The 25621-nt window shown below is 36.4% G+C and overlaps 3 protein-coding genes and 1 pseudogene across 4 annotated transcripts; 2 read left to right on the forward strand and 2 right to left on the reverse strand.

Annotated features, from left to right (window-relative positions):
* Nucleotides 1-930: 930 nt before the first annotated feature.
* Nucleotides 931-2712, reverse strand: LOC107553020 (transmembrane protein 127-like). Its single transcript, XM_016235097.1, has 3 exons — nucleotides 2416-2712; nucleotides 1549-1884; nucleotides 931-1112 (listed from the first exon to the last, which is right to left on the reverse strand). The coding sequence occupies exons 2-3, from the start codon at nucleotides 1784-1786 to the stop codon at nucleotides 931-933; spliced, it is 420 nt and encodes a 139-aa protein (XP_016090583.1). The 5' UTR covers nucleotides 1787-1884; nucleotides 2416-2712.
* A 1547-nt stretch (nucleotides 2713-4259) lies between these two features.
* Nucleotides 4260-11492, forward strand: ciao1 (cytosolic iron-sulfur assembly component 1). Of its 2 annotated transcripts, none has more exons than XM_016235113.1 (7): nucleotides 4260-4551; nucleotides 5247-5395; nucleotides 6666-6777; nucleotides 9151-9239; nucleotides 9336-9540; nucleotides 9622-9697; nucleotides 10943-11492. In XM_016235113.1, the coding sequence occupies exons 1-7, from the start codon at nucleotides 4413-4415 to the stop codon at nucleotides 11175-11177; spliced, it is 1005 nt and encodes a 334-aa protein (XP_016090599.1). In that variant the 5' UTR covers nucleotides 4260-4412; the 3' UTR covers nucleotides 11178-11492. The 2 variants fall into 2 exon arrangements, with proteins under 2 accessions (XP_016090599.1, XP_016090600.1); XM_016235114.1 differs by having other exon boundaries at nucleotides 9336-9531.
* Nucleotides 11493-12648: 1156 nt separating this feature from the next.
* Nucleotides 12649-16250, reverse strand: ufd1l (ubiquitin recognition factor in ER associated degradation 1). The gene is made up of 12 exons (XM_016235107.1): nucleotides 16117-16250; nucleotides 15389-15521; nucleotides 15227-15259; nucleotides 15026-15147; nucleotides 14812-14942; nucleotides 14644-14716; nucleotides 14495-14563; nucleotides 13743-13811; nucleotides 13587-13634; nucleotides 13360-13448; nucleotides 13193-13274; nucleotides 12649-13043 (listed from the first exon to the last, which is right to left on the reverse strand). The coding sequence occupies exons 1-12, from the start codon at nucleotides 16117-16119 to the stop codon at nucleotides 12969-12971; spliced, it is 927 nt and encodes a 308-aa protein (XP_016090593.1). The 5' UTR covers nucleotides 16120-16250; the 3' UTR covers nucleotides 12649-12968.
* A 315-nt stretch (nucleotides 16251-16565) lies between these two features.
* Nucleotides 16566-24374, forward strand: LOC107553032 (cell division control protein 45 homolog; annotated as a pseudogene).
* The last annotated feature ends 1247 nt before the right edge of the window (nucleotides 24375-25621 follow it).

Below are 25621 nucleotides of genomic sequence, written 5' to 3' on the forward strand. Positions count from 1 at the left end.
GCGCACAGTTTATGCGCATAGTCCAAGTCTTCTCCGTTTGTAGTGTATCTCTGTGGCAGAATTACAGCGCCACATGCTGGTCTGGCATGTATACTACATCGTTTTGTGTTGGTTTCGTGTGGACGCAGATAATTCTTGAGACGAGGGGGGAAAAAAGAGAATTAGCACAGTTTTTTAAATATCTTCTGGGAACTGATTAGTTGTAGGCCTGATTTGAGCTCATGCACCTAAGTTTTTGAGTGAAAAAGCATTATTTGTGCATAATTTTGGCAATGTTCACTCAAAAACTGAGGTGCATGAGATCAGATCAATGAGGCCTTTGATCAAACAGTTTAAAAAAGAAATAGAAAACGTATTAATAATTTAAACTAATTCAAAGAAAACAAGCTGACAAAAAGACTGAATCACAGATTTGGTAATAATATAGCATTATGAGAGATTTATAAGCCATTTTTGTAGGCTCGTCAATTTTGATCAGGAACACCACAAGTGTCGGGATCCTAAAAATTATAAAGTTGTTATACCCTTTGTGAGCAAAGTCAGTAAGTTTCAGTCCATTGCAACATTAACTAGGATTTTAGGGAAAAAGAAAATCCATCCTCCATGTGATGTGCCTTAGGTATGTGTGTTGATTATTAAATCCAAAATTGAATCTGTTTATCATATAAAGTAATTGTATCTCTTCACAAGACTTGTATTAAACCACTCAATACATATGGATCCATTTTATCATTCCTTTATGGATCTTTTAACTTTTGGTGACCAGGACTTTCAATGGAGGAACAGAAACCTCTCAGGATTTATTAACAATAGTCTAACAGTTTTGAAATTACATGAGGGTGAGTAAATGACGACAGCATTTTCATTTTTGAATGAACTATACATTTAATACTACAAAAAAATAACTCTTTATATTAAGAACTAAATCCTTCATGAATTCGTCGTACCTGTGAGGATGTGAGCGAAAGCGTATCTGCGTGTGATCTTGAGGGCTGGATGTTTGGGTGCAAAGACATCCAACAGAAATGCCGTGAGGCTGCACAAAATGCCCAAGAAACAGAAAGCAGCAATAACCCGCAAGAGCAGGATGGACTGAGAGTTGATGCAGTAATCTGTGAGAGAGAGAATGAACAAAACAGTTTATCATTAAAAGTGCAAGTAGGAGAACTCAGTTTTCGACTTCAAAATGTAATTGTGCACACTTCCGTTCAAAAGTTTGATTGCGGTTTCCACAAAAATATGAAGCAGCACAACTGTTTTCAGCATTGGTAATAATCAGAAATGTTTCTTGAGCAGCAAATCAGCATATTAGAATGATTTCTGAAGGATCATGTGACACTGAAGACTGGAGTAATGATGCTGAAAATACAGCTTTGATCACAGGAATAAAATTACATTTTACAATATATTACAATACACACACAGTTGTTTTAAATTGTATTAATATTTCACAATATTACAGAATTTTGATCAAATAAATCAAAATTGGTGAGCAGAGGAGACTTTTTCAAAAATCTTAGGCAGTTTATCTCAGTTTGGGATACCAACCCTCAATGAGTTTGTCATCTATGTATCCCAGGACGTCGGCAACACCGAGCTCCTGTCTAGGACAGTTTCCACCATGGACGCGGAGCCAGGCTGGTTCTGCCAGGGCCGTACAGAGTGCAGTGATTGAAAGCGCCCCGGGCAGTGCGGATGCTAAACTCCGCTCTGGATGTTTGGGTAGAGCTGTTCCAGCTCTCCTCCTCCGGTTTCCAGGCGCAGCTGTTCCCGGGGGTGCGTACATGGTCTTAAAATCTCTGAAAACCCTTGATTAAAACAGTAAAACTCAAATATGAGTTTGAGTGAGAGTGGACAGATCTGGGGTTTGACCTCCGCTGGGCACTACAGACACAAATCAAAACAAAAATCATGTTACAGTAATCTGGAGCGAAACATGAGACTACGTGTGTTTTAATTCATGGAAAAGACTAAGAACTGAGTTTGTAGTATGTTAAGAATTTTATTGATTGATTACACAAATTAGAGATCAATAATTAGAGCAGGGAAATCTGCTTGAAATCAAAATAAAGAAAATAATAATATTCAAAACGATTAATAATTTACATGTAGGCATTCAGCAGATTCTTTTTTTTTTTTTTTTTTAATAAAACGACTTATTTTTATTATTAATAACAAAACTATTGGTAGGCAGACACTAATGATAATACAGCAGCTTAACCTACTTGTTTATCACTTTTAATCATTATTATGTTAACTAGTTTTAAATGATTAATTACTGGTCCGAATAAACATACACACTTAATAACAGAAAAAGACATAAACAATACTGCGATTTTTTTTTTTTTCAATCTTCCAGTTGTATACCAAACGATTAATAGTATATTATACCTTTTATTTAAACCGTATATTTACCTGTTTGCTGTAACTGAAGCTCCTCTTGTCAGTTTTTAATCAGATTTGATCACTTATGGCCTTACACCTTCACAAAACCCTTCAAAACCTTCTCAAATCCCACCGAAATATAAAACCACTTAGTAAAACAAATATATAATGTGTTCAGTCTCGAATTATCCCTCTGGTCTCCGCTATATCGTAGACATTTTCGTGTGTTTTATTGTTGGTTTCCAGTAAAAAGCGTAAACAATAGTCCGTCCACTTCCTCCATCAGACGGAGAGCTCCTCCTGCCGCGCACTTCCGTTTCCTGTGTGTTGCCGTTTGAACCAATCAGAAGCGTCCTTCAGCTGACGTCAGTCCTAAAGCACGTTTAATGTGAAGAATCGAAACTATTCTAACTAATTACGTCATCTGGATTACGTAATCAGATTCCAAAAATTAAGTGCTTGTAATTAGATTAAATTACATTTTAAAATACTCGTACTCAGACTACAGTAACTTTTATATTGGTTACACGATGACATATTATTTACACAATAGCAATATTACTCATAATTTATTGATTCTCCCCAATTCCTATTTTTCATCTTTTTAAATGTTCCTTTCTAAAATAGCCTACCGCTTATATACTCTCAGAAAGTCTTCCAGTTGTGTGGACATTCACACAAAGAGCAGTCACTAGCAGTCAGGTGGCTATAATTACACTGAAACTTGAGAGGCCACACAACACTTGGCCATACAAAAATCATTTTCAGGGGGAAAAAGTGTTTTAACATTGCAGCAACTACTGATAACACTTTAATTTTAATTAGTATTATTACTCAGTAGGTTATTTAAACATGTATTACTATGTCTTTGGAAGGCTTTTGTCTTTCAAACACATTAAAATGCACATCTGTAGTTTCTTATTTACATGTAATGCAGGCATTCCCAAACTTTTTTGTCATCTGAATCACTTTCACCTAATATATTTACTTGAAGTACCCCTGAGATTTTAAAATAAACAACAAGTATCACATTTGCATGTTCACAGGCCTCTGATATTTGTTAATGGTCACATGACATACAGGTAAACAAACAAAATAATCAATTTTTTAGTAAGTGTTTTATTTTTATTTTTATTTGACAATATTGTGATTTTAATTAATTGTAAGCTTTTCGTTAAACTCAGGAACCCCAGTTTGGGAAACCTTGACGATGCACTTCATGTTATTAATAACAACGAATGGAATATATTTTCTTGCTTTTTGTATCAACATGATTATCCTATTCAAATCAATGTGATAAATGAGTTTGGTCCAAAGTAATCTAAAAGTAATCAATCGTAATGTGTAATGTAATGGATTACGTTACAAACTACAATTGTTGTCATGTAATGTGGAATCAGTAACGGACTACAATTGGTAAATAATCTACCCAGCTCTGTCTGTTTATGGTATGAAATATAAGATTTCCTCATAATACACATATGTTCACGCAGAGATCATTTCACTTTTATTTTACCCTAACTCTTATTTCACATTGCGCTATTATAGGAAATTAAATAAACTAAAACAGAAATTGAAGACGTGCTTTCAGTTAAAATAAAACCAAATGTATTTAAATAAAACATTTAAAAAATAATAATTCATAACATTAATAAAATGTAATTAAAAAGCTAAATGATAATAGGTCTCACTGTATTGGAAAGATTTGAACGTCAACAAGCTCATGAACACTTTCGCTACAGGCCTGATGGTGGCGCCGCTGCCGCGCTTTTGTATCAACAGGAAAACGCCGAAGCACAAAGCAGGAAGTGTCCACACTCCAGTCCAGTAGGTGGCGGTAAATGCACCTTTCAGTTGGTTTGCCAACCGCCATTAAAATGTAAAGAAGAAGAAGAAAGCAGGAAGTGGGAAGCTGCTGATAAACACAAGTCTTGAAGTTGTGACATTTGAGAGAGAACCGCGCAGCTGACGGCGGAGGACTTGCATGTCATATAATCACAAATATCATACAGGTAACGTTATCTGAGATGAAGGGCGCTCTGGAGCTGCTGCAGCGGGTGAGCGCTCACCCGGATGCTCGCTGCTGGTGCGTCGCGTGGAGCCCGTCTGGTACTTGGCTCGCGTCATGCGGCGGGGACCGCGCGATAAGAATTTGGGGTAAAGAAGGTAAAAATACAACATGCATGGGTTTTTTTTCTTCCACACATCGCCGTATGAAACCATGCACTTATATATGAAAGCTGAAGTATATGTCAAGTTGAAGGTAATATGTACAGTGATGCACAAAAAGCTAATAATATAGGCTATGCAACACCCTACACACCTTTTGCTATTTATTTAACATGTACTTGCAAAACGGTATCTGATTATAGATTGTTGTACATCACACACACACACACACACAGGCGATCACATTTTCGTATATTTTCGTAATGTTTTTGAACGACGCCACACAAAGACTGCATTTATATGATGAAAAAATACCGCAAAATATTCTGAAATATTATTACAGTCTAAAATAGCTGTTTGCTATATAAATATAATTTAAAATGTCATTTATTCACATGGCAAAGCTGAATTTTCCGGACACCTGAAGACTGGAGTAATGATGCTGAAAATTCAGCTTTGATCACAGAAATTAATTACATTTTAAAATATATTCAGATAGAACACTGTTATTTTAAATTAAAATAATATTTTACAATATTACTGTTTTTACTGTATTGAATAAATACAGCCTTGGTGAACATCTTTCTTCTTTTAAAAACATTTTAAAAATCTTAATTATTTCAAACTTTTCACTGGCAGTATATATTCATCTTATTTTATTTTTCTTGTTTGTGTCTGATCTGTATTCTCAGGGGACAGTTGGGAGTGTAAGTGTGTCCTGGATGATGGACACCAGCGTACAGTCAGAACGGTGGCCTGGTCTCCCTGCGGGAAATATCTGGCATCAGCCAGCTTTGATGCCACAACATGCATCTGGAAGAAGACGAATGATGATTTTGAGGTTTGCTTTTGCATAAGCATTAGGGATGCACGATATATCGGCCACCATATCGGTATCGGCCCATATCGGCTCATTTTTTCTGTTATCGGTATCAGCCTGATAAGAAAATTTGGCCGATATCTTAAAGCCGATAAATAATGCATTATTTCCTTCAGAGACACTTCAGATGCGCGCTGTTCGTTTGCAGCCTTTTGTGCAATTGTACATTGTAATATTGTGTTTATTTGATGTATATCTGATTTATCTCATATAGAATGCGTTTGGTTAAGTTAAAAGAGCGCTTCAGTTTACCAGTGATCATCTTTAGCTCAGCACACGCAGCTCAAACAGCAGTGCACAACATTAATAACTATGATTGGGAATGTCGTGTATATAAAATTCTAATGAGAACATTATTATAATAAAACGTTGGGAATTCTTTGGGTTTAGTTGCCGTGTTTCAGCGCGTTGATATGGGAAGAGCGCATCCACAACAGGATCACACATTCTGACTATAGCATGCAATAACTGCGTCATTTTGTACATATATAAGTTGTAATATTATGTTTATGTTGTATTAATATTAATCTCAGGATGCATTTCCTTGAGTTAAATAAGCTGCCAGCAAAACGCTTCAGTTTACCATGTTCATTCAGCTCTTCAGCTTCAGCACGCGCAGCTCAACGGCTGCTATTTAAAACAGTGGTATTAATTTGTTACTTTTTCAAAATCATTGATACATTATTAATAACAACAACCACTTGTATTGTTCTCTTATTATTTTCATCAACAATATGGTTTAGTAATTAAAATCATTTAATTATTGTCCGTGCAGAGGCTATTCCGTTTTATTGATCTGTGGCGCATTCATTTTGATTCTTTACACGTGTAATGATGTCCAGTGACTTGTTTGCATTATTTATGCATAATTTTATTTATTTGTAAGGCTTTTTTATGACTAAATTTGGTAATGGGAGAGTAAAAATATTTTTAAAACGTACACCGTTCAAACTAGGCTGCTTATGTTGAAGTGTTTGGGATGTGGCTTTTAATGATGAGACCTTTTTTGTAATCAGGCTCTCAAAAAGTATATAACAATTTGGATATAGATTTATCGGCCAACATATCGGTTATCGGCTTTCAAAAATAAAGAATAATCGGTTATCGGTATCGGCCAAAATTTTTATATCGGTGCATCCCTAATAAGCATAGTTTCAGACCCTTAAAAATTCAAGGAAGCGACATCATTCACATGTTGTCAGACTGACATGTCCGTCATGTGTGTTTACAGTCCCTGACAGTGTTAGAAGGTCATGAAAACGAGGTCAAGTGTGTCGCCTGGGCTCCGTCTGGAAACTTACTAGCCACCTGCAGCAGAGACAAAAGTGTTTGGATCTGGGAAGGTATGTCAGGTCTCTCTATAGCAAAATTACAAATGACATGCACTGACGAATAGTTCATAATAAGACAAGGAATGCGTTCTAAGAAAGTACATTTTTGATTTCATTTTCGCTTTAAGGTTTGACTTTGACTTTAAGGTAGCAATTTTAAGTTAGTATATGTATCACCATAATTCCCCAGTTAAGTAATCAAAGTAGATTAACACAACTGTTTTGCATTACAAGTTTTCTGAAAGGTTGTTTAAATATGCATATAAGACATTATCTAATTAAATATGCATACAATATTTGCATACATTTCCAGAAATCTGATCATTAGCTAAAGCCATTTTCATTTTGTTGGTATAGTAGAGTTAAAGGTTTTGCAAAAGGAATATTGGATATCTATTTTAAATACTCCATAAATCAGAAAATACTGTTAACAAATACTGTTAACAGCCAGAAATATATATATATATGTATGTGTATGTGTTAGGGATGCGCCGATCCGATATTAATATCGGGTATCGGCTCCGATAATGCCATTTTTCTCGGATCGGGTATCGGTCATTTTACTCTTGTGATTTTTTTTTTTTTCGATTGTGCAAATTATTCTGTGTTACTTCTGAAGCCATACGATAGCTTAATGTGAGCTACATATGAATATTTAAGTCCTTACATTAAAGTTCACACAAACTCTTTTCTCCGCTGTGGCTGTCAGTCATTCGTTCAGACTTTAAACCCTGCTCGCGTTCGGTTACAGCAGTCAGCTCGGTAAAGCTCTCTCCGAGATCATTCTGTGTTCCCATTATACTTGATTTGTAAATACATGTCTATGATTTTGCAAAAAGGATTTATCTTCTTGCCGGAGTTTAATGTTCCACTAACCTAGTTTATGATAAATTTGTCATAGATTGTAAATATACATAGGCCTAAATTTTTTCATATTTATTGTTTATTAAATTTTTCTTTATAATGAAGTAGTCTGTATCTAGTAGATTGTGAAAGAATGATTATCAGTTCCACACACAGAGATATATAAATTCTACATTTATTTAAATTAGGGGGAAAAAACTTCACTGGTATCGGATCGTATCGGTATCGGCCAATACCGAACCCTAGTTATCGGAATCGGTATCAGAGGCGAAAAAGGCGGATTGGAGCATCCCTAGTATGTGTGTGTGTATGTGTATATATATATATATATATAAGTATGTATACGTATACATACATATCACCACGTTTTAGGAATAAAATGTTGTATAAATCAGGCAAATGATATATAAACAAACGATGGGAATAAAACTGTAATGTTCCGTCCATGTAAGTTCTACTGAAGTGGAGATTTCTGGCTCAGTGCATGAGAAAAAGTCTTATTTTGAGAAAACAGCCTTGTATTGTAATTGAAATCTACAGACAAAAAAGATCAAATGTGATAAAATAAACATTTTAATGTGTATTTAAGATGTTTTCTTTTCACTAGTCCAAGGGTCTTCAACCAGGGGTCCGCAGTGGTACTGCAGGGAGTCTGCCAATTAATGTCTGATGAAGTAATTAAAAAAAGCAAGGGTAAAAAAACATCACAAAGTCCATTTTAAGTATAAGCACCCTGAAACCCCAGTATCAGTTGATACTGCAATGATATAATATTATTGGCGAACCCGATTTAGCAAACGCTCCATTGCGTTTTGAGTTTGAGCTCCGAGAACGTGAAATGTTCCTATTTACTGCGTGTTTTTGTAGGTGAGAGATGTAGCCAATCACAGACAGATCTCACAGATCTCTTGAATGCAATGTGCAATCAGAGGTGTTTAAAGGGATAGTTCACCCAAAAATGAAAATTCTGTCATTAATTACTCCCCCTCATGTCGTTCCAAACCCGTAAGACCTTCGTTCATCTTCAGAACAGAAATTACGATATGTTTGATGAAATCCAAGAGCTTTCTGACCCTGCATAGAACGCAATGTAAATTAAATGTTTTATGGCCCAGAAAGGTAGTAAAGACATTGTTAAAATAGTCCATGTGACATCAGTGGCTCAACCTTAATTCTATGAAGTTACAAGAATACGTTTTGTGCGAAAAGAAAAGAAAACTCATGAACGCGAGGCAAAGACTGATTTCTATCAAAGGCTATATGCTGCTTAATATGTAGCTCTGCTTGACACATTTTGTATCAGGGGGTCCCTGCTCCATGTCTCCATCGCCTATGGGGTCCTTGCCCTGAAAAACGTTGAAGACCCCTGCACTAGTCTGAAAGTTATGGAAGCAAAATAGCTCAAAAATCTCCAAATTGACCAGTGCATGAAAAAACAAGTTTTTTTTTCTGTAGTGTCTTGACTTATAGTAATTATTACGATTACTATTATTTGTGTTAAACCCTTTATTTTCCTTCTAGTGGATGAGGAGGATGAATATGAGTGTGTAAGTGTTGTGAATTCACACACGCAGGACGTTAAACATGTCGTGTGGCACCCAACACAGGAGGTATAATATTCACAAACGTGTTATCCAGCACTCTCATTCTTAATGTTTTCTCACACATACTGTTTTTCTAAAGGTGAAACTGATTTTCTTTTGCAGCTTCTCGCATCAGCCAGTTATGACAACAAAGTGTGCATTTATAAAGAGGAGGATGATGACTGGGAATGTAGAGCCACGTTAGAGGGTCACGAATCCACTGTTTGGAGTCTGGCCTTTGACCCTGAGGGACAGAGATTGGCATCTTGTAGCGATGATCGTACCGTGAAGATCTGGAAGGAGTCGACACCTGCAGATGGTGAGAGTGGTAGGATTTCTAGAGTTTTACTCTATATTGCTATTTAAGTGTGTAGTTCTTGGCTCGGCTGTGATGGTGATTTTGTCGCAGGTTCATCAGATGAGTCCTGGAAGTGTGTATGTACCTTGTCTGGATTCCACGGGAGAACAGTATATGATGTTGCATGGTAAGATGCACTGTGTTAACTTTAAGTCTTAACCCTATAAAGCCTACTGTATTATATCTGATATGGGAATTTCTAAGGCCTCTATATTATCAACATGATCAAAACTTGTTACACACCTTAATTTGTTCATTTCTCTCAATCATCATTGTATTGCATTGCATTATATGTTTTGAAACTACAGAGCTTTGATCATCTAAGCATTTAAACAGATTAATAGGAGATATAGAGTAACAACTGCTATTAATATCATTTTATGTAAGTAGTCTGTTTTACTATTACAAGGATCTCATTCATTTACAAGCTGTGAGAATTTCATCTACTTTTTGGCCATATAAATATCAGCATCTGCACCAAATTGCACATTTTTGAATAAAATTGAGTGAAGGATTTTCCTCAAGTTTGAGTTCCATATTCTCCTATATCATACTTAATGAGCCTTAAAAGCCTGATGTATCAAATACAATACTCAACAAATAACATGAAAACTTTTTTTCCCTGGGCTGTTATTTCATATGTTAGGCTTTACGGGTTTAAAGTCACCTTTTTTTTCAAATGAGGGCCTTAAATGGGAGCAAAAAGTGTGAAATTAATAAGTTGCATGAGGGATTGTTTTCACATTGTTTAGGCATAATTTCTATGACGTTCGGGCATAGTTTCTGCATTGTAGTTGTTGGTAGCAGAGGTATTCAAGTATTTTTTGTAAAACGAACGTTGTATTTTGAAAGTTTAAAGAGTTGCTATGAACACAACTCTTCATTAGAGTTTGCTCCTTAGATATTACTTTTGAAGAATATATTGTATTTCCTATCTTCAGAATAATGAAAGTGAAAGTGACGTGACATGTGGCCAAGTATGGTGACCCATACTCAGAATTAGTGCTCTGCATTTATCCCATCCAAAGTGCACACACTCAGCAGTGAACACACACACATCGTGAACACACACCCGGAGCACACACTGCGGCGCCTGGGGAGCAGTTGGGGGTTCGGTGCCTTGCCTTGCTCAAGGGCACCTCAGTCGTGGTATTGAAGGTGGGCGAGAGCACTGTACATTCACTCCCCCCACCTACAATCCCTGCCGGTACGAGACTCAAACCTGAAACCTTTGGGTTACGAGTCCCGACTCTCTAACCATTAGGCCACGACTTCCGCGATTTGCAGACAACCTGCAGAAACCCCGTCGTTGGCTCAGAGTTCAGAAGCGACGCATGTCATTTTTCTTAATTTTGACATTCTCTCACGTTAGGTGTCGTCTGACCGGTGCCTTGGCCACAGCGTGTGGCGATGATGGAGTCCGAGTATTCAAAGAAGACCCCACTGTTGACCCAGAGCAGCCCGTCTTCTTCATGTCAGCCCATGTGCCCAAAGCCCACGGTCAGGACGTCAACTGCGTGTCCTGGAACCCGAAGGAGGCGGGACTGCTGGCCACCTGCAGTGACAACGGAGAGTTTGCCATCTGGAAGTACAACTCTGATTCCTGAGCTGGTGAATGACACTTGATCAGACAAAAGCACTGAAGGAGTTTCATGGCTCATAATGGGGAACAATAGCTATTCTTATTCTGACCGTGTGTGTTGGCAGCACCGGTGAAATGGATCGAAAGACAATACACTCTTTAACTCGCCTCATTCTCTGTTAGTGTTTTTGATGGGTCATTTGTAACTTATCAGAATTTCTTTTGACCGTATGGATTATTTTAGCTTTATCTGTGGCTTAAAATACCTTCAGTGCTTTAATTAAATAAAGCTTCTCGATGCTGAAGATAAAACATCCTAATTTGTCTTTTTATCATGTCCCAGAAAATGCTTTATTAAATGCTTTCAAAGTCTAAGGAATTCATCTTTAATAGTAATGTTAAAGTGACTTTTAATTTCCACTTTTAATAGACCTTAGTCTGGGTAAATGTTTAATTTTTAGTTTGAAGTACAGTGTTTTCAGTGGATTGAATGTTTAACAACATGCTGATTCTGGAAAAAAAAGAAAAGTTCAGTAAACAAAAGCTTCATGTAGTGCGCGCCATTGTAAAGACTAAGTCTGTCTTTCACAGCCTAATTTTCAACGTTAAATGAAATACAGCGTCTAAACTGACTAAGATGTATACAAGTTAAAACATACCATGAAACAATCATAATGGATGTTTATGGGGAATTTGAGAAGGTTCAGAAGTAGATATGCCATTTCTTTTTTTTCTTTTAAAGTGCTTTTCTGTACAAAAATCTGTATGAGCTGTAAAGTTGTTTTAATTTGTCCTTTTCGCAGTGTAATTTCTACTTTTCGGAGAGTTACTGACGAAATATTGGATATTTTACATGGACAAGGTTTGATTTTAGCAAATTTATCACGAGCTGACGTTTAAAAATGACTTTTTCAGTGCCATCACTGAAAGAATATCAAGTTGTATTTGACCTGGTGAATCGACTCATTCTCAGGCCATCCAAGATGTAGAGGAGTTTGTTTCTTCATCAGATCCGATTTGGAGAAATGTAGCATCACTTGCTCACCAATGGATCCTCTGCAGTGAATGGGTGCCATCAGAATGAGTCAAAACAGCTGATAGAAACACCACAATCCACTACTAATCCATATAACCTCAGTCCGTCAATGTCTTTTCAATTTAAAATGTTTCTCTTCACAGGCATTAACTGATGGACTGGAGTGGTTTGGATTACTGTGATGTTTTTAATCAGCTGTTTGGACTCTCATTCTGACGGCACCCATTCACTGCAGAGGATCCATTGGAGAGCAAGTGATGTAATGCTACATTTCTCCAAATCTGTTCCCATGAAGAAACAAACTCCTCTACATCTTGGATGGCCTGAGGTTGTCAAAGTTTAGCAAATTTTCATTTTTGGGTTAACTATTCTGTTAAGTCATATGAACTAATGATGTCACGTTTCATAAAACATGGATGCAAGTATGAAGCAGAACGTATATGATAAAAACTCATCCTAAAGTAAATAAAGAACAAGTCTTATGAACTGCAGGGTGATCTTTATTTAAATAATTCTAAGTATTATGCATATAAATGTTACTGAACAAGTGTTTGGTCACCGTTTTGCGTTTCCTAATATATGAAAAAGGGGATTCAGTATGCCAAACCATTTGTAAAACATCATTTGTCATGTGCAGAGAAACATCAGTCAGGTCCTAATGGAAATCCAGATGCGTGTCGTCAAATAACTGTCCATGTTGAGTATATGGTAGTTCAAAAAGAGCACAAATAATCCAACAGTAGTTGACTTTGTGTCCAGGTCGATTGTGTGTGTGTGTAATCAGGGTTTTCTGTCTTTTTTGCGTAGGGACTGTCCTTCCCCAGAGAAAGCAATGAAGTTACTGGCTGTATCATCCTGGAGACAAGAAAATATGATTAAAATAAGAAGAGATTTGCAAAACCTCTACTTACTGCTTGTATAGCAGTGACAATTTATTACATTTGTGAATATAGAAATGTTTTGTTTAAACCCTAAACCCTTATTTGCTCCTTAATTTCACTTACCGTTTCAATTTTGCGGGGCTGTTGTCTGGAGTTACGGATGAAGGTGATCCTCCCGATTTTGAAATCATAGTTAGGAATTCCTCTGTATAAAATATATGAAAAAAAAAAAAGCAATTAAAATGAAAGTTTAGCTTCGACCGTGAGAATGAGAGGTGGTGGGTGGGTACCGCTTGATGTCACTGGGATCGAGGGGTGCTGGACTGGGCTCAATGCCTTTCTTCTTCCCATCAAGACGATTCCCAGAACCGGTAAAGGCCTGTGGAGAAAAACAGGAAGGAAAGACGCCAAGATATTAATCGAAGTGAACAAGTCTATTTGTCAAGGTAACATTTTATTTCAAAGCAGATATGAAGGTGCATGAGACTGGAGTAATGATAATCGTTGTTTGACTTACTCTGAAACCGATGTCCATCTCATAGTTACTGGGATCAGTTTCCTCTTCCTACCGCAGCATGGTAAACATGAGCATTAAGAACAACATATATGTGAATTATAATTATAATATTGTGCTGTAGTGTGATGTAAAGGATTTCTGTTTGTCAGAACATACTGTTGGTTCTTCAGAACGCTGCATGTGTCTCTCTGGTTCTTTGTAACCAAGAGGAGCATCAAAGTCCACCTGAAAGACAAAAATTGTGTAATTAGAGAGACACTGAGGTATCCAGTAAATGTAAAACAGATTTGATCAAATGTACAGCACCATTCAAAAGCTTGGGTCAGTAAGATTTTTAAGTTTTCTTTTTTTTTTTTTTTTTAAGTCTTCTGCTCATAAAGGCTGCATTCATTTGATCAAAAATACAGTAAATTCAGTAACTGAAATATTACAATCTGAAATAAATGTTTTCTGTTTGAATATATTTTAAACTGTTATTTATTTCTGTGATCAAATCTGAATGTTCAGCATCATTACTCCAGTCTTCAGTGTCACATGATTCTTCAGAAATCATTCTAATATGCTGATTTGCTGCTCAAGAAACATTTCTGATTATTACCAATGCTGAAAACGGTAGTGCTGCTTCATATTTTTGAGGAAACTGTGATCCATTTTCTTTAATGAATGGAAAGTTCAAAGGAACAGCATTTATTTGAAATAGAAACCTTTTTTAACATTATAAAATGTCCTCTAACGTATCAATTTTGATTAATTGAATGCATCCTTGCTGAATAAAAGTATTAATTTCTTTCAAGTACTACTGACCCAAACTTTTTGATCAGTAGTGTATATCATGTATATGACATGTCAGGTATTATTGTGTGCTCATATATTGTGTGAACTGTGTAAAAAAAAAGAAGCATCCCTACATTCATGTCACACTCAATGATGGACACCGCCTTGTCTGGTTTGGTTTCCATGACACGTAACTCATAAATCTGGAAGACAGAAATTTCTGGTTTAGTGCATCAGGGCTTTTACCACATAAATCAGTACACGGAGTAACAGATATAATCACCTTTTCATTATAATTGATAGCGATCACGTCTCCTGTGGTCAAACAGGCGAAATTCCTCAAAGCGTTCTCTAATCTAAAAAAAAGAAAATATGAATAAACCAGCACATTCAGATCTAGATATTAGTTATAATGTATTTTGTGTAAAAGGTGCATGGTATTTTAGCATACACCGCTTTAGGATTTGTGATATCCAGGAAGTCTGGACTCTGCGGCTGGAATTTGGAGTATGTGGCCACCATGAGATTCACACTCTCCACCTGGACCAAACCACCCTCCTCCAACAACAAGTTCTGCATCATCTGAGGACAAAATGAATCCAATAGTGTCAAAAACAAAGTGCCTGCAAGATCCAGCAAGAGTCTATCTGCTGTATGTGTTATACCCAGTGAGGGAGGTAACAGATGCCTTCATCTGCCACAAACTCCAGAACACCACAGTGTGTCATTCTGTCGGAATTCTTGTTGGTGAGTTTGAACAGCATGGGGTATGTGATGTTAAGTCTGCCTGAAAAGCAAACCACATATATCACCAGACATGATAGGAAATACAGTTTTTCATTTTTAATTAAATGCATGTAACTTACTTAGCTGGTCCAAAGCAGACGGGGGCATAATTACTGAAAGTACAACATGATATCTGCATTAGTTCAATGAAATGCAACCCAAATCTACAAAATAAATTCTCTTTCACGTAGCTTTGCTTGCAGTGTTGAAACATCTTTACAATATTCTAGACTATGACATACTCTTTCCTCCTTTCTCCACATCTGAACGGTCGTTGGGTCCTGCCAGCATGGACACAGAATAACAGCGGTACTGGGTGGAGAAACGGTTCTGGAAAACCCGGCCCACATGGGGCTCAAACATGTTGAAGGAGAACTGATGGAGAAACAGTCAAAACACAAACTTTGAAGAACACATAAATGTCAACAATTCTGTGTTTTTCTGTCAATATGGGGTGCTGTGTGTACATTAATGAGGAAAAAAAATTAACTTAAATGATTTTAGCAAATGGCTGCAATATAACAAAGAGTGAAAAATTTAAGGGGGTCTGAATACTTTCCGTACCCACTGTATATACACACATACACATATATATATATATACATACATTCATATACATATATACACTCTCTCTCTCTCTCTCTCTCATTTACGTTTATAAGTAGACTAAGCGTTTAAGATCAATTAATAACAAATGCAATAATGCTGCAACTTTTATCGCTGCACTTCTATGTTAATCTCTCCTTATGCTGAAATGTTTATGTATAAAAAAAAAACTCCCGTTCATGAATAAATGTAAATTTAATTTCAATAATAACCAAACATCCAATCTCATGATTTCTGCTACAGTGACAGTGCAGCTTTCTATTGCTTTTAGCTTAGCATTAGCTAGCAAGTTCTAATAGTAATCACGATAAAAGGCGTCATGCTAAAAAGCAAATTTAAAGGTATCTTAAAATCGATTACACACCATATTAGCGCTTTATCTGCCTGACAGCAGAATATCAGCAATGATGAGGAGAGAATACTGACGGCAACTCAACACAAACACAGCAACTCTCCTTTCAGCGAAACGCGTTGCGACACAACAAAACAACAACGCGTCATCCCAAACTGTAGCCAATCACAGCTCTCTTTTAAGCGTCGGTACACGCCCCATATATGAAAATTGTTAAATCAATATAAAAGTAAAATAATTATAATAACTTTAAAATAAATGTGTAAAATATATATTCTAAAAAAATCGAGATGTACTTTTTCTATTACTGTATGTTGTACCATATTTTATTTCGCTAGGCTGTGTATCGGTATCTGATTGGACAGAAGAGCCGCTTGCTGTCGCACGCCATTGGCTAACGTGTCCATCTGTCACTCTAAAGTCGTTATTCGATTGGTTACTTCTGCAAAGGCGGAACTAAATGCAAGAAGCAAATTTGGCGCCACAGACGAAACACGGAACAACAACGACTTTGTTTTAAAACGCAAACGTTATAGTTTTTTAATATATATTTAAACTTTCTAAGCTTATGTTGTAAAATGTTTGTGACCGATATTCGAAAGGAATTTTATGATGTTGTCGTTAATCAGGTGCGTGTTGGTTTTTGCTCGTGTTCGTTCAAAAGGCACAAATACGTTACTGTTATTATTTACAAAATAACTACTCGTTTTTAAAAGTGCTATTAATACTATAATTAGATGCTGATTTTTTTTAATGTTAACTTTTATATGTTATCAAGTACCTATTTGTGATATGTTACTGCATTGCTGGTTGAAGTTTATAGTGCTAACTCTTTACTTGCAGGTAAATACATATTCATATTTCTCAAAAGTGTGTATTTTCTGTTTCTTGTTTTTATATCATTAGAGAGTGGCCCTGTTCGTGTCTCCTGATATTGATGCTTTGTGTGCCTGTAAAGTTCTGCAGGTTAGTCATGCCATACATTCGTGTGCTACAGGAACATTAACAATGAGTGTAGACATGCAGAAGAACATCCTCAGGGAACATTATGGTGTAATGGTGCAAAGAAGGTAATATGATTATTTGGTGCAGATATTCAGTTTGAGATGTACATCACACATGGTTGGTTAGTCTGTTTAGAGCGAGAGACTCGTACTCAGATTTGAAAGGCTTCTATATATTTTCATATATAAAGACCGAATGAATACTGTGAAAAATATTATAAATATTTGTGAAATATTTAGTGTCTATCATGTTACTTAATTGCGTTTTATTTCTACTCGTAGTACTGTACTGTTAATGTATTTAATTTTTTAATAAGATTAATTTTTTTTATATAAGTCTATTTTAATTGCTTATTCGGTTTGATAAATATTTATTTATTTTAATCATTTAAAGCTGTTTTTGGTTATTTGTTTAAATCAAATTAGTGTATTTTATTTGATTTTAAACAAGTGTGTTTATTTAGTTTAATCTTGTAAAAAAAAATGTTTTACACTGGTTTTCTCTGATTTTTTTCCCACGGACCCCCATCACTTTTTGGGGGTTTGAAAACCCCTGATGTTTTGAAATGTCTATGTCTATTCCATCCAGGCTTTATTTCACTGTGATCAAGTCCAGTATACGCTGGTTCCTGTGGCAGGATGGCAGGATTTGGGGACTGCCTTTATGGAGCATAAAGAGCAGGTACCACTTAATGCTTTGCCGTAAATGCTGTCCAAATTGCTGTTTTTAAAACTCAGCTTATATATCAACAATATAGAGCGTTATTTGGTTAATAGTGCACAGCTTTTAAGTCTAATCTAGACGTAATTGTTGTTTGTATCTGTGTGGTTCTTCTTCTAGTACCAGTATTTTGTTTTGATAAACTGTGGAGCAAATGTGGACCTCCTGGAGACCCTTCAGCCTGAGGAAGACTCCGTTTTCTTCATCTGTGACACCCACCGACCTGTCGACGTGGTTAATGTCTATAATGACACACAGGTACAAATGTTCAGCACTTGAGCTCTGATGTGTCTTGTTGCACGTATGCATGATTTCTTTACTTGATCTGCAATAGATTAAGCTCCTGATAAAGCAAGATGACGACCTTGGCGTTCCGTCCTACGATGACATCTTCCATGATGATGAGGAGGACGAAGAAGATGGCGATGATTCTGGAAATGAAAGCGATGGAAGTGCAGAGCCTTCTGGGAAACGAAGGCGTTATGATGAGGCACGTATTCATATTCAGTCACGCATGTTACCCTTCTCCATATGATGTTTGATTTGTCATGAATGAGTGTTCAAACAGAATGCTAGTGTACTGTTTACTACATACTGCCTGAAAACAGTCTTGTATCGTCTTGTACTTTTGCATTTGATTTTGTGTAAAAATGTCTCAACCTTTGTATAATGGTTTGCTCTGTGCTCTCACAAATGAATGTTTCATGCATAGACATAAGGTGAACAATATATATAATGCATGCTGCTGTATTTCAAAAATTGTAAGCGGTATGTTATTGTGAGCATGCATGATGAAGAGCTGTGTGTAATGAGTGTGTTTGACCCTTGACCCCGCGTGTAAGTTTGAGGTTGGTGTTGTATCAGCACTGGTCTCTGTATGAGAGCATCTGTAACTCCTGCTACACCTCCTGCAGCTTTAAACTCTGGTCCATCAACGGACAGAAGAAACTCCAAGAGTTCCTGGCAGACATGGGGTAAGTGGACTGATCTTATTCTTCCTGCTCTTAATGCTCACAGAAATACTTTGGTTTAATGGTGTGAACAATTTCATTGTTTCTGCTGAAGCAAGCAGCCATGCATTATGGTAATTTTATCACATTTATGGCATATTTTTTCCTTTGGTTAATCATGGTAAAGTATTGCCTGGTCTCCAATAACTTACTGTTTTTATGAAATGGCAGCAGTAGTAATATGATCAAGTTTAATTTAAAAAGTATTGATAGTTAATATATTGAGCAAGTTCATTAACTTTGAGGTTTGTATTAAGGGAATAGTTCATCCAAAAATTAAAATTTGCTCAAAATGTACTCACCCTCAGGTCGTCCAAAATGTAGATGAGTTTGTTTCTTCATCAGAACAGATTTGGAGAAATGTAGCATTACATCATGTGTTCACCAATCTGCAGTGAATGGGTGCCGTCAGAATGAGAGTCCAAACAGCTGATAAAAACATCACAGTAATCCACACCACTCCAGTCCATCAGTTAACATCTTGCTTTTTAAGAAACAAGTCCATCTTTCCGGCAAAAATAAAAGTCCTAGCCATAATATTGGGTTCTCCTAGTTAAAAAGGCATCTTGTCTGAATCAGGGGAGAAATATGCACAGATCAAGCACCGTTTACAAGCAAAAACAGTCTAAAACAAGTTCTAAACAAATATATGTGTGGATTTTGATGTGAGAGACAACAGGAGATGGACTTTTTCACTGGAGGAAGCATTATTATGGATTATTAGGGACTCGTATTTTAGCCAGAAGAAGTGGTTTAACGTTAAAACGCCTTGATGGATTTGTTTCTTACAAACACTCACAAGACGTTAACTGATGGACTGGAGTGGTGTGGGTTACTTGTGGATTATTGTGATGTTTTTATCAGCTGTTTGGACTCTCATTCTGACGGCACCCATTCACTGCAGAGCATCCATTGGTGAGCAAGTGATGCTACATTTCTCCAAATCTGGCTATTTTACAATTTGGTGCATCAAATCAGATTTTAGTGTTGGAAATATTGTTTTAATTATTTTTCCCTCAGTCTCCCACTCAAGCAGGTGCGGCAGAAGTTTAACTCCATGGATATGACGATTAAAGAGAACCTGCGTGAAGTCATCGAGGAATCAGCCAATAAATTCAGGTGAGAGAGAGTCAAAAGAAAGATTGCACTTGCAGTAGTCAGTATCTGTCATGCGTTTAAACTTTTACTTTGCTTTTTCCACCTCAGTATGAAAGACATCCGTGTGCAGACGTTTGCTGTACACTTTGGCTTTAAGAACCGGTTCCTGGCCAGTGATGTAGTTCACGCTGCGGCTGCCCTGCTGGAGAACGTAGAGAAGGGTGAAACGTCAACGGACAACTTTATCAAAGCTCTGGACTGTCTGTCCAGGTATGAAGCAGGGTTATTATAGTTAACTAAAACCATTAAAAAAATCATTTTCATAGATATTGTAAAGTGTCAGTATGGTTTCTTAATGTCAGTTTTTACTCAATAACGGTCTCTTTTCTCATCTGTGTCTCTGCAGGAGTAATCTGGAGCGGCTGCATTTAGGCATTGATCTGGCCAAGAAGAAACTGAAGGCCATTCAGCAGACAGTGGCGAGCTGCATCTGCACTAACCTCATACTCTCACAGGGGCCTTTCCTCTATTGTCATTTACTGGAGGTATGGATCAAATCAAATAGCTTCAAGTTTACATTTCTAGAGTGGAGCAAATTAATGATTTATTTAATGAGTTAATGAGTGATCCTCTGCTTCCTTCTTGTTATAATGGTAATTTCATGTCATTTCCATCTTAAAAGCACTTTTTTTCATGTCATCTTCATGAATGAAAAGTGAATCTTTAAAGTGAATTTACTGCAGAACTGTAGAGTAAAAAAATAATAAAGGCTTTAAAATTAAGTGTTTAGAAAATGTGATGACCCATGATGAGTCTGCATCCATGTTCTCTGCAAGCACTGTGAGTTTGGGTCACTTGTAACATGCAAATGAAAGCAATATGTTTTACTGTTGTTCTGTAAGATAAGATTCTTTTTTTCTTACTCTTCAATGCTCTGTTATTATAATACATTAGTATCATTACTGTAGTCATATTTATAGATTTTCTTTTATATATAATGAAGCAAAAACTATTGTGATTGTTAAATACTCTTTTATAGTATAATCGTATTACTGTAGTAATGTTTATTGATTTAATTTTGTGATTCAGTAAAATAATAAAAAATATTTATGATCATCAATAATAGTAAATAATTTATTTTATATATATATATATATATATATATACACACACACACACACACAAAATGAATTATATTAAATTATAATTCATATTTTATAGATTAGAAATTATTTAATCTTTCACTCTGCCCAGTTCTCGTGTTTCACAAAACAAAAAAACATTTTTGTAATGATATGAGGGTGAATAAATAATGACGTTGTCAGTAATTCCTTTTATTGTGTTGAAACCATTGTGTTTTTTTTTTTCTATTTGTAGGGAACACCAGATGTGAAGCTGTTTTCTAAACCTCTGGCTCTGACCCTTCTCTGCAAATATCTGCTCAAAGCATTCGTCTGCTCCGTAAGTACATGTAGGCAAAAAAATACTGAATGAAAGAAGCCATTTGTTGTGAGGGGACTGTGGAGTTTGTCAGCAGTCACATTAAAGCTGCTAAGCCACAAAAATCTTAAAGTGAAGCACATGGCAGTTCTCATGTGTATGTTTTTGTTAGACGAGGAACAAACGCTGTAAGATCCTTCCATTGATTATGGCGGCTCCTCTGGATGTGGAGAAGGGAACTGTGATCGTCCTGGGAATTCCACCAGAATCCGAAACGTCCGACAAGAAAAAGTGAGTTTGTTTTAGACAGATGTTACGTTCGCCAGTTTGATAATGCTAAAACTTTAATAATTGTTCATTTCCTTCAAGTTTCTTTGGCCGGGCTTTTGAAAAGGCAGCTGAGAGCACCAGCTCCAGAACTCTACACGATCATTTCGACACTTCAGGTAAGTCACTGCAGCACAGCATCATGGGCTGTGATCACACACAGCACACGTCAACTACTAGAGGGCAGAGCAAATCAGAGTGTCTGTAATGTCTGTCTGTTCTGTGTGTCAAGAGTTTGGATATCAATAGTAAATATTTTTGAGGAGATTAAGAAAATGAGTAGAAAACAAATATTGTGATATTGGAAAAACTTTTATAGTTTTTATTAATATTTTAAAATAGTTTTTATATTTTGTTTTCATTTGAATTAGTTATAGTAATTTACTTGTTTTGCCTTTTTTATTAGTTTAATAGTTTTTTTATTAGTTTTAATTTACATTTTTATTAAAATTTGTATTATATTTTTATTATTATTTTTAGTAAATCAAGTCAAACTTAATACAAAATTAGAAATGTTGCCTTGACAACTGGGGCTGCATTTACATTTCTATGCTTAATGCACACATTCAATCTTTTGACCATGTCCAAACACACAACTCCGATATCTGTGTTTACATTAACTTCCACTCAAACTATAATGATTCCTTTGGTGGCTTTCAGCGACACGTTTGACCCTCAGGTTTTGAATAGCCATATATAAAAGTATTAGTGCTGTCAAAATTAGCACGTTAAGCCATGCAATTTTTCAGTTTAACGTTTAAAAAATATTTAACGCAATTAACGCAGGGGCGGGGCTAGTGTTGGCCACCCCACTCAAAACTGCTGCTTCGGTCTCCTTTTTTTCTTTTTTTTTTCTTGACAAGAATTGCTTTTATTTACGACCACATCAAACAGAAGACTTTTCAGATGCACACTCCAACTTCACCTCAGCGTCAGGCACTAGTCAAACGAGTGAGGAAAAGCTACAGGTGACGAGGAGCTTCAGTAGAACAGCAGTGAACTGCGGTCAGATGAGATGTTTTCAGGCCATTTGTCAGTAAAAACCAATTTTCCTGTCCTGTCGGCCATTATACTGTGCTCGTAACACGTGCTCTTCAATTGCACGCACAAATGCAGTGGTGCGCTGCATCATGAATGAAACTACGAGCATGCAATGTTGTATTTATGTCGTCAGTTAAGAAATTAAGTTACCAAAAAGGTGGTTGGTTTTCAAAACTGTCAGCACTGTCATCTAACACACCCGATTCAACTCGTCAGCTCATTATAGAGACTTTAAGACCTAAGAAGTGACTTACTGGCAGACTCACTGAAGTGAGCCAGAAAAGGTAAAGAGTTGTGAGAAAATTTGATGCGTGTCAGATCCGCGTCATGTTCAGCAGCAGCAGCTCTTAAAGCAGCCAAAATAACCTAATAACAGCTGCTGTGATGTCTGTTCATCAAAGAACAAAAGAGCAAATCAATCACTTTTGTAGCTTTGAGGATTCATCTATATTTAATTTAGAATTTAGTGTTTGATAACTTTATTCAACTTCTGTATATTTCCTACTTGCTGAAGGGCACAGGTAGGTAAATATGACATTTATTATAATGGGTTTATGTGAAGATTGTTTTAAGTTCACTTAAATTAGAAGTTGTTCTTAGAAGTCTAATAAATGTTCAAATTGATAGCTCTCAATCAGATATCAGTATCAGTGATACTCGCCTTCAGTCATAAAAAAGATGCTATTAAACAAATATTAAAAATATACTGTTCTTTGTAGTTTCTACATAAATTTGAAGATTGAATGTGATATTGCAATATAAAGGATTAATCACGATTCATTTCAGAAAAAAATGTGTGCTTGATTAGTTTTTTTCAATCAATTGACAGCACTAAAAACTATTTATAAAATTCACATTGGATAGTTGTGCCAAACTTAATTTCAAAGCCAAATCTTGAATAAATTCTGCTTATGTTACATGGCAAAATGTGTTGAGGATGACTGTTTTGTGACAGAACAGTTTGCATTAATTGTGCAATATTAACAGGCAAGTTATTTGACATGCACATGAGCTGCCGTTACATTCACTCGTTCTGTCAGCATCTCGGTCGATTTTCCCATTATTTCTGTCAGTTTGGTGCCAGATGCTTTCAGCTCTGCCAGGCCCCAAAACACACACATGTTCACACACGCACTCGTGTGCATTTATTAGCATGCCACGACAGGTTATGTGAAGATCTCTCTCTCTCTCACTCTCTGCAGTTATTGAGCTAAAGATGGAGGACAGAGGGAAGTTTCTGGATGCCCTCATCACCCTGTTGTCATAAAGGCCCACTGCATGCTAGGAATGGCTATCAAACTGCCCACAGAAACTCTGGACATGTATATGTGTGTTTTGCAAAGAGACTCGCATCCACTCAACACTGTTGCTCCACAAGTGGAATTTCACAGCCCTTGAGTAAACATGAGGTTTACCGTGGTCACAGCCAGTTTGGTGCCAAATACCTTCACCTTGACGTTTATACCGTCTGTAGCCCTTCCTGAAGACTTCAGCTTAACCTCAGAGATCAGCTGGTGTTTTGGTCATGTGCTGCCAGACATTGTTTGACTGTACAGGCCTGATTTAACTGTGTTTTTTGTGTGTCATTTAGTACAGTGGTTCCCAACACTGGTCCTTGAGGCACCCCAACACTGCTCACTTTGCATGTCTCCTTTCTCTGACACGTCAGTTTCAGGTCTTGGAGTCTCTACTAATGAGCCGATGACCTGAATCAGGTGTGTTTGATTAAGGAGACATGCAAAACGTGCAGTGTTGGGTTGCCTCCAGGACCAGGGTTGGGAACCACTGATTTAGTAAGTATTTGTGTGTTTTATATATGGATTTAAATAAATGATTTCTATCGTCTTTTGAATATGTAGTATTCCGTTTGACTTGCAATTCAATGATGGTTTCTTATTAGTCTTTTTTTTATTTATTATTCGTAAATTGTAACCACAGTAAGATGATCAGTTAAAAGGAGAGAGTTTTTTTTTTATTCAAGCCTTTCTTCTTCTTCTTTTTTTTTTTTTTAGCTCAACGTAGAAAGTTTGCCACATTTTACTTCCACATTTTAAATCCACAAAAAAGGGATTTAATTTTTATCCATTAATTCATTGAAGAAACATGCCTTCAAAATATGTTTTAAAAATTAAAAGGCCCAGTAGTGTACACTGAAACAAAAAATTTGGAACTTATTAAATTTATGAAAGATTAAGACAAACGTGTTTTTCTTGAGGTTAACATGTACTTGTGATAATCAAAAAAATTATAATATGGAATGTAATATGAATAGACAACTCTCAAATTTTAGCCAGAAGCAACTATTTTAAGTTAAAAAAGCCTTGTTGGATTTGTTTCTTACACAAAATCAAAAAAATTATAATATGGAATGTAATATGAATAGACAACTCTCAAATTTTAGCCAGAAGCAACGATTTTAAGTTAAAAAAAGCCTTGTTGGATTTGTTTCTTACACAAACCGCTTTCCACTTCACAAGATGTTAACTGATGGACTGGAGTGGTGTGGATTATTGTGATGTTTTTATCAGCTGTTTGGACTCTCATTCTGACGGCACCCATTCACTGCAGAGCATCCATTGGTGAGCAAGTGATGCAATGCTACATTTCTCCAAATCTGTTCCCATGAAGAAACAAACTCATCTATTCTACATCATGGTGTACACAAACCGCTTTCCACTTCACAAGATGTTAACTGATGGACTGGAGTGGTGTGGATTATTGTGATGTTTTTATCAGCTGTTTGGACTCTCATTCTGACGGCACCCATTCACTGCAGAGCATCCATTGGTGAGCAAGTAATGTAATGCTACATTTCTCCAAATCTGATGAAGAAACAAACTCATCTATTCTACATCATGGTGCACTCTTAAAAATAA

Source organism: Sinocyclocheilus grahami, unplaced genomic scaffold (genome assembly GCF_001515645.1).
Source record: "Sinocyclocheilus grahami isolate Dianchi unplaced genomic scaffold, SAMN03320097.WGS_v1.1 scaffold463.1, whole genome shotgun sequence".
Lineage (NCBI taxonomy): Eukaryota > Metazoa > Chordata > Actinopteri > Cypriniformes > Cyprinidae > Sinocyclocheilus > Sinocyclocheilus grahami.